This window comes from Mandrillus leucophaeus, unplaced genomic scaffold (genome assembly GCF_000951045.1).
Source record: "Mandrillus leucophaeus isolate KB7577 unplaced genomic scaffold, Mleu.le_1.0 Scaffold775, whole genome shotgun sequence".
NCBI classification, from domain to species: Eukaryota; Metazoa; Chordata; class Mammalia; order Primates; family Cercopithecidae; genus Mandrillus; species Mandrillus leucophaeus.
The window spans coordinates 225,029-234,539 of NW_012108419.1; the positions used below are offsets into that span (position 1 = coordinate 225,029).

At 43.8% G+C, this 9,511-nt stretch overlaps 1 protein-coding gene across 1 annotated transcript in view; it reads left to right on the forward strand.

Annotated features, from left to right (window-relative positions):
• Window positions 1–9,511, forward strand: part of SIDT1 (SID1 transmembrane family, member 1) — a 103,869-nt gene that overhangs the window by 82,604 nt on the left and 11,754 nt on the right. The window contains exons 14-19 of the mRNA XM_011966827.1: window positions 1–146; window positions 1,127–1,250; window positions 1,452–1,569; window positions 4,096–4,232; window positions 5,165–5,273; window positions 9,164–9,240. Coding sequence (XP_011822217.1) covers window positions 1–146; window positions 1,127–1,250; window positions 1,452–1,569; window positions 4,096–4,232; window positions 5,165–5,273; window positions 9,164–9,240 — 711 coding nt within the window. The remainder of the gene's footprint in view (window positions 147–1,126; window positions 1,251–1,451; window positions 1,570–4,095; window positions 4,233–5,164; window positions 5,274–9,163; window positions 9,241–9,511) is intronic.

Sequence of the window (9,511 nt, forward strand, 5' to 3'; positions counted from 1 at the left end):
TTTGTGATTTCCGGCTGGGGCCCAGAGGACGGAGGAAAACCACATTTCCTCTTCTCACTCTTGATTTTACAGGTGGTAAATGTCACTGGCAACCAGGACATCTGTTACTACAACTTCCTCTGTGCTCACCCCTTGGGCGTCCTGAGGTAAACCCAGTCCTCTGGTTGCCCATGAGGCATTTAGAAATGCCTTTCTGTCTAATGTTGTGATTTCAGTTTTTAAAAATGCTAAAAACAACTGTGGGAAACGACTCTATTCAAGGGTAAAAAGGAACTAAACCAAGAAGTTGAGACCACGTATGCTCCTCTCGTTCCTGTATATGGTTCTCAGGAAACATTCCTAAGCAGGCTGCCCGCTAAGATGAGGGCAGTGACATTTTTTAAAATGTCAGATCTCTAGCTGTGGTGGCATTTGTTCACAGGCATGAGCTGGCAGCCTATTGTCTCATTCGATCCATTAAACAACCTCATGAGACAGACATTACTACAATCCCTATTTTTAGATGAAGGCAGGTGAGGACTTGCTGAAGGTCCCTCAGCTGCTACGTAGTGCAGGACACAAACCCAGCCCTGTGGCCTCCCAGGCCATGCTCCAGCCACCAGAACTTGGAGACGTGGAAGAAACATTGCCTGGGAGTTGGGAGTCTGGCTTCTTGCTCCAGAGCTGAACCAGCATTCGTTTCCTCAAATAAAGCTGCTGGCTATGATTGGCTGACACTTATCTGAAATTCACAATTAGAGAGCTGAACATCGACACTTACGTGGGTCCACCTGTGAGAACTCACTCTCACGGTGTAGCTGAAACACTTGCCCGTCTTTGAAGCAGCTGTCCTTCCCAGGACTCATACTATACAAATGCCATCGGGATATGAGAGGATGGGAGGGTGTTAGGAAGCCAAGCAGGCACTCTTGAGAGGAAATAGACACATTGTCACAGGCTGAGTAAGCATCATAAAATGAAGGAGTTATGTTAAAGAGGATTTCTAATGCTTTTCTGATCCTGAAACCTTATGGGAAGGTTAATGGAAAACACTGATGCTGAATTCGTTCATTCCTTCATGCATCATGCATTCTCTGGTCCCTTTGATGGTCTTGATTCTCTCATGGCCTCTCACTCATCCCTGTAGTGCCTTCAACAACATTCTCAGCAATCTGGGCCACGTGCTTCTGGGCTTCCTCTTCCTGCTGATAGTCTTGTGCCGGGACATCCTCCATCGGAGAGCCCTAGAAGCCAAGGACCTCTTTGCTATGGTGAGGAGAGAGTGGGTGGGAGCTAGGGAGGGTTATGGATCCAAACAGGATCTGCAAAGGAGTGGGACATCTGGCTTGATGGTGTGATGAGTTACTATGTGTAACAAACTGCATGAGACTAGAAGCATGGGCTTCCAGATTAGTGATGTGGTGGATATGGCACTATTTAATGTCCATTGACCACCCTTTCTCCTTTTGCAGGAGTACGGGATTCCCAAACACTTTGGTCTCTTCTACGCTATGGGCATTGCACTGATGATGGAAGGGGTGCTCAGTGCTTGCTACCATGTCTGCCCTAATTATTCCAACTTCCAATTCGGTAATTAGAATTTATATCTACTATACAGATTTGAATCATGAGTCTCATCCTGGAACCCTCCCCAAAAATGTCAAAGTCATGCTTGCAAGGATCAAATGGCATTTTATGTGAGCTGAGGTGGTCAGAGAGGACCTCCACACAGAGCATGATCTGATTGAGCAGTGAGACTGCTTTGGGATGAAAGTTATGGAGAACCCAATTTATATTGGATTGAATAATAAGGACATCCAGATGTAGAAAGGGCTTGTGGTTGATTTATCTGGTGGCTCTGCCTTCATTTCTCTGTGATCTCTTTGATTGTACTAAGCCTGTTTGTTGGTTTTATCCTCAGGCTATCTTCCCTGATGGTGGCAAAAGTAACTATAGCAGCCCCCATCTTCATAGCTCCACCCAACAATTCCAGAGGCGGCAAGCTGGGTTCCAGGAGCCTTCAATTAAGAGCAGGGAAGCTGTTTTTTGAGAAAGCCACAGATAACATCCTTTCACACCTCAGTAGCTTAAACAGTCATGAGCCCATTTTTTTTTACAGCATCTGGCTCTGTCGCCCGGGCTAGAGTGCAGTGGCATGATCTGGGCTCACTGCAATCTCTGCCTCAAGGGTTCAAGTGATCCTCCTTCCTCAGCCTCCCTAGTAGCTGGGACTACTGGTGCACACCACCACTCCCAGATAATTTTTGCATTTTTTTGGTAGAGATGGGGTTTCACCATGTTGGCCAGGCTGGTCTCCAACTCCTAACCTCAGGTGATCTGCCTGCCTCTGCCTCCCAAAGTGCTGAGATTACAGGTGTGAGCCACCACACCCAGCCCCATGAGCCCATTCTTGAATCATTCTCTAAGCGCTGGTTAGCTCACACCCAGGTTGCTTCGCCAATCAGAAAAAAAGGTGGGACTGTCTTTAGACCAATCAGCCCTGACCCTGGAGCCAAAGGTGGGATTAGCTTTCCTGAAGCAAAGGGGCTAAGACTGTGCATTTCTGAATTGAAAGTGGGTAGACATTGAGTTAGTATTGAGATGCTGTTAAGAAGGAGGAAGGGAAGAGTTGATGCTGTCTAGCAAGTAACGACGTCCTCCATGCTCAAGGATGAGGATTTTTTTAAACGGTCATTTAATGTTTGTGCTCCGGCTTCTGGTTGTTAACTCTGAGCACCACAGAAATCTGTCACATTTAATTTTTTTTTAATTAGAAAACATTTTCAATGGAGAAAACTACAGAGAATATATCATTCACCACTCAGAATGAACAAATGTCAACACTTTTAAATATTTGCCTAGATCTACTTTTTAGACAATAAAGCACTGTGATAAAGTTGAGGTCCTGTTTTGACGCACTTTCAAACTTAATCTCCTCCTTCCTCCCCTAAAAGCAATAACCATGATTAATTTGATATTTGCCTTTCTGGTTTTTATAATTTTTCTATATTTGTAGCAAATTAATAGTAGTTTATCATTCTGTGTTCTACAGCCTTTTTGCATTCAAGAATATGTTTTCAAGATTTATCAATATTATATCAAGGACATGTAGTCCACTCATTTTTTTTTTATTATTATACTTTAAGTTCTAGGGTACATGTGCATAACGTGCAGGTTTGTTACATATGTATACCGTTCACTCATTTTTAAGGGTTATCTATTGTATAACAAAAAGTATCACATTTCTCAATTCCTCTATTGAACAGCATTTAGATGTTGCCCATATTTTGCTATTACAGATAATGCTACAATGAGCATCCTTCTATATGTCTCTTTGTATGTATGTGAGAGAAGTTCCTTGTGATACCTAGAAGTAGAATTTTTTAGTTACTTGGTCTGTGCACCTTCTATTTTACCAAAAACTGACAAATTTCTCTCCAAAGCATTAATTCCCACTCCCAATAACTGTGTGAGACTTCCCGTTCCCCAGATCATCACTAACATTTGTTACTGTCAGACATTTAAAGTTCTTACCAAGTTTTTGAGTAATATGGAGGCATTGCATTGTTGTCTTAATTTGCATTTCCACAATTCTAATGCAGTAAGCTACGTTTTATTTCTGGCTATTTTCCATCACTGGGCTATAAAGCTATAAATGTGCAGTAATCAATATGGTTATATTTTAGGGTGCTGAGAACGACCTCCCACACCCATCTGGGGCTCATTTTATGGTCACACTGCCTACACTATCACTATTAGGAATTCTTTTGTTATTGCTGTTGAACACCAGTGTCTGAAACGCAAGGGGCGATAGTTGTTTATTGTATCAGACACTCTTCTTCCATGAAAGAGGAGTTATTTATTTATTATATCAGATGATTTTTTTCTGTGAACTAAAGGGCAGCCTTAGAGAGGTTTAGAAGTGGAGTACGTGGGATCTGCCTAGAGAATGTTCCAGGAGGCTGACATGTTAGAGGTCTCCACACAGTCTGCGGGTAGCAAATAGTCCATAGATTGAAGTGAGGGGTACTCAGAGGCTGAAGAAGAATCTAGAAAATATCATCTGTCTGTCACCTACTGAATCCTGATCGTCTGGCTCCTCCTTTGGGTCCTCAGACACCTCCTTCATGTACATGATCGCTGGCCTGTGCATGCTGAAGCTCTATCAGACCCGCCACCCAGACATCAATGCCAGCGCCTACTCCGCCTACGCCTCCTTCGCTGTGGTCATCATGGTCACCGTCCTTGGAGTGGTGCGTCCCCCACCTTCTTCCACCTGGCTCTCAAAAAGTGCCCCCCTGGGTCCAATAAACAAGCAGCAATCAAGTGAACGGGTTTGGATTAACCAAAATCCTCAGTTCATGACACACTTTTATCATTGGCCCGCTCATGGCATACTTTTATTTAGTTATTTAGTTTTTTGGTTTTTTTTTTTCCAGACAGAGTCTTGCTCTATCACCAGGCTGCAATACAGTGGTGCGATCTCAGCTCACTGCAACCTCCACCTCTCGGGTTCAAGCAATTCTCCTGCCTCAGCTTCCTGAATAGCTGTGCCTACAGGCGTGCACCACCATGCCCGGCTAATTTTTGTATTTTTAGTAGAGACGGGGTGTCACCATGTTGGTCAGGCTGGTCTCGAACTCCTGACCTCGTGATCTGCCTGCCTCAGCTTCCCAAAGTGCTGGGATTACAGGCATGAGCCGCCGTGCCCGGCCTTGTTGGTTATTTTTAGTAATGTATTAGGCACCTGTAAAACCACCACAGGATAATTTTAATATAAAGCTAGGCCTGACTCATGTGAAAATGGAATAGGGGTATATAAGCTGACTGGAGAGACTGACTCAAAAAAACAGAAACCACTTTCTAAATATGCATGGGCAACACGTGGTGGCTGTTTTGGTTATTTGAAGTGCATTCGCCCCCACTTTAGACCTATTGCCTCTTCACCATTGCTATTCAGCTGCCTCTCCTATTTCTCTTTTCCATTTTCATTTGGTCCCTTAACCTTTTTTTTTTTTTTTTCCTGTCCCATGGGGGTAAGATTTGTGGGAGTTTCCAGAGGGGGAGAAAAACAGAATGCGCACACAGCTGTTTTTGACTCCTTACACATACAGGAGAGACGGTGATTTTGATGAGTTTTCTAGGGAAAACCCCAGATGAAGCTAACTTCCATCTTTACTCCTAGGTATTTGGAAAAAATGATGTGTGGTTCTGGGTCATCTTCTCTGCAATCCACGTTCTGGCCTCACTAGCCCTCAGCACCCAGATATATTATATGGGCCGTTTCAAGATAGGTGAGTTACCTGTTAATTCTCTACTAAACACACGAATCAACTTCAATGAAAAATCAGACATTGCCTTTACTTATGCTGAATGAAAGTGTTACTGGTCATCATGAACACACGCTCTGGATTCTATGCCACGTTTAATAGCATATATTCTCTCCAGGAGCTTCCTCTCCCTTATAGGATAGTGATAAGCTATTACCACTAGTTCTATTTTCAGCTGAGAAACTAAGATTTGCCACACCTCAGAGAGGAGGTATACCTCCAACCCTTGGTTGCAAACACTTTGCAGTCTGCCAAACTTTGATTTGTATTTAGAAAATGGTACGATCGTCATACCACTAGTTCCACCTAGAGGAACATTTTTCAGTTTGCAGAATTCAAAGGGAGCATTTCTTTAACCATGCTAAATGGTTGTCAAGAATGAATTATATATTTTCAGATTCTAGGGCTGGAACTTTTGAGACCAACTTGCCAATCTTAGAGGCAGGATACCTGCTGAGCTCCCTCCAACTTATCAGAGAGCATTGTATGTTCTACAGAAATCACCTTGTGATCTGCTGTTGGTCAGTCATCATATATGGGAACAGATTCAAGTGGTTTTAGAGCACTTAAATTTTAAAAAATCATTTTAAGTTCCGGTAAGTCGGACTTACATATCCTTTTGTCTATTTTAAGGAAAATTATTATATGTAAACATAGGCAAACCTCTGATATTAACAAAGCCTGGAACAAAAGTCCAAATAAAACCCTGCATAGCTTATGTGTAAGAACATCAAAGTCATAAAGCGGACTAAAAAGCTATTAAATACATGAAAGGAGAGAGGGAGAGAGGGAAAAATATACCTCCACTGCAACGTTGAAGGACTAGGTTCAAATGTAAAATTCTTGGTTCCTCAAAGAACACTTTTTTCTACCTCTGGTTGTGTCTTAAGGAGTCTCACAGGTATGCATGTGGCACCTTTGCCCAACCTCCGATGTTCATCCACATACCCCACAAATAGCCACCACTTGGCCATTCCCTGCTCCTAGAGGTATGTCTTAGTGGTGCCATCTGCCCTCAGGAGGATAGACAAGGGAAGGGGGCTAAGCAGGCCCTAGAGCAGGCTCGGAGCCTTCTGGGCAGGTAGACGCTTCTGGCACCCTGGAGTTCAGAATCTCAAGAAGGAAAAGAGGAGTCCTTTGGCCCTGCAGACTCCTCACTCATGAGGGAATAAGGCCTCTAAAATAGGGGACCCTCTTGTCCAGGTCTAAGAGCAATTCTAAATAAATGAATGGCTTTAAGACCAGAAGACCGAATAGAGCAATTGCTCATTTTCAAAGGTTAGTTCTTTTTCCATGGTCAGTAGATTTACCTCTGGCATGAACATAGCCAGCATACCTCCAAATCCCCCAGTTACTTAAGCCAGTTGTGTAGAACATTTGGCAGGGCACGCTGGGCATGCTCCTCCACCAGACAGAAGGTAAGTGAAGTCATACAAACTAAACTTTCAAAAGGAAAATCATTCGGAGCATTATTGTTCTGGTTTCTTCCAGAGTTGGAAAAATAAATTTGAGTGCAGATATACGCAGTGGAGTGACCACTAATGCACAGAGGAGCTTTCATATATTTATACCACCTTTGCCTTATGCAGTTTTGCAATGCCAAATTATCCTATCTTTTAAAAGACGTGAAATTTAGCGTATTGTATTATGACCATGGAATAATTTGTTAGGGTCCCAACAGGAGAAAGATGTCACACACAAAGAAAAAGAAGGATTTATTCACAGAAGGGCTATTCACAAGATGTGGATGGGGTAGAGAGGAATAAAAGGATATCATGGAAACTTGGGGTTAGCAGCAGTGAAGCTTTTACATCTATAAGCCCAAAAAGACGGGGAAGACATGGTTCCCAAAATGTGGAAGGAGAGAGTTATGGGGGAAAATGTCACTCTGAAAGGAGCAGTGACTTTCATTGACATTCTGGCCAGCCTGCAGTAACCTCACAGGGAGGACGCCAGCAAAATAAGTCCTCCGAGCTCACTTTCCTTCCTTTGTCCCTGTAGTCTCCTGCTGGGATTCCCCATTGTCCAGGGAAAGTCAGAGAATCCACTGACGTCGTCCACACAGGCCCGCCTCCCCAGTGTGGTGGGTCCCCAGGAGACACACTCATGGCAAGTGGGCCTAGTACAGCAAATGGGAGCTAGCCAGCCCGTAGTTTAACTGAATATTTTCCATTTCCGTACCCATGGAGTCTTCCCCAGGTGATTACAGATGAACCAGAGTCCAAAGAAAACGTTCTATTTCGTCGTGACAATGACTGTATCTAAATTTAGTCCAAAGCCAGGAAGTTGGATTCGTGGACAGTGTTCAGCTGACTCCAGCCTTTCTACCCATGTCATAAGCTGCCTTTGCTTTCTAATCACATGTCCTTTCTCTGTGGCCCCTCGGGCTACACAAGCAAATCAATGTGGACACAGGAAAGGCAGCAGCAACGAGGAAGAACATTTAATCATTATCTCTTATAAACCAGAGAGCCGCTTCCCCAAATCACTACTGTGTCCACCATTCCCAGAGCTCTGGAAAACGACCTCCGGGATTTCTCATGAGAGACGCTGGATTATAAACCGGAAGTGGTGCACAAAAGTAGACAGGGAGAGAGAAAAGTCTCAGTTCACTCTGAGGATTTGAAGACTTCTGAATGTTTGCGACAAGCAGAAAGATCCTGTGTTCTTTTTTGACAAGTAAACATTACTTTTATAATCAGAAAGCAAAACTGAAGTCATCCATCTCGAGAAAAAATAAAATGACCAGTAGTTTACATGTTTGGCTACTTTCTTACAATCTCTTCTCTTTTTTTCTCCTTTCTTCTCTGCTTCCTACTGATTCAGATGTGTCTGACACAGGTAATGTTCAGCCACCCTTTCCAGGGGTCTAGATTGCTTTTTTATCAAAGTGACCCAGCTGGCTGTCCTGGCAGCCCTGCTCCCTGAACAGCCTCTTTCAGGCTGGGCAGACTCCATGGGAGTGGGGAGAGAGAGACGCTCGGAGGGGAGACTGCGCTCCACCCTAGCCTGCTCCACGCCGCTTCTGGGATGCCACAGAGCCAGGTGTCTTCCCCCTGGTTAAATTGACCACAGGGGTAACCTTGAGGAGGAGCAGGATTCATAGCAAAGCTGAGATCCACATTCTGGAAAATGTTTGCCTTGGGCAGACCCAGACTGGCATTCGATATCTGTGGTGGGGACAGCTCACAGAAACACAGCCCGCCTTTGAACCTGACTGTTCATGTAACATTTTAATACACACACTCGCTGCATTTCATATCGTCCTTTTCAACTGTGTTTAAAAACCCTTTCCTGTCTTTTTCTCCCCATCTTAACTTACCTCCCCTTGATGATTGTTTCAGTTCAGATAGATTTTCTGAACATGCTCAGTGAGCCTTTAGTTCAATTGTTACTAACTTATAACCACATTGAGAAAGAACAGATCTGAACCTTCACAAGCTAAGATTTCCCATCCTCTAGAGAGAGCGTGTGTTTTAAAGTCGATTGAGGAGACCCATAACATCTCTACTATAAAGAAAACACCACCAGAGTAAACGGTAAACAAAAAGAAGCTTAGCTGAAGGAAATAGAATAAGGGTCGGCCAGCCACCCATGTTATTTGCGAGTGCTTGTTGCTCATGTCCATCTTCCTCGCCTTTCTGCTGTGTAATGCACAGATATGGCATCTCTCAGTGACAATACCATTTTTCAAAGCAAATGCTTATTGCACACCTATTAGGTGCAAAGCATTCTAATGCATTTTAATGAAGGGAGGATGACATCATCCTGGCTCCAAAAGCTTGGGCCACTTCAGAGTATTTGTATTTTCATTGACTAAGCCTTCTCACCATGCATTTTTGTATTATCAGCAGATTTGGGAATTTTCCGGCGGGCTGCCATGGTGTTCTACACAGACTGTATCCAGCAGTGTAGCCGGCCTCTGTATATGGTACGTGCCTGTGTTCTTTGACCCTCTCCTAGGAAGAAGGGGAGTAGTAGGAGGGACAGGCGTGGGGCAGTCACTCAGGGCTCCTAAAATCAAGAGGGCCAGATGGCCCAGGGTGGCTAAAGGCCCGAGTGGGGAAGGAGCATGGTGCTTACTCTTTCTCATAAAAGTCAAGCTAACATGGTCCCATTTTTATAAACAAAATATTTGCTAGTATATAAAAGAGAAGAAAATACATCTACCCAACTGTGAAACAGTGATGATTATGGACACA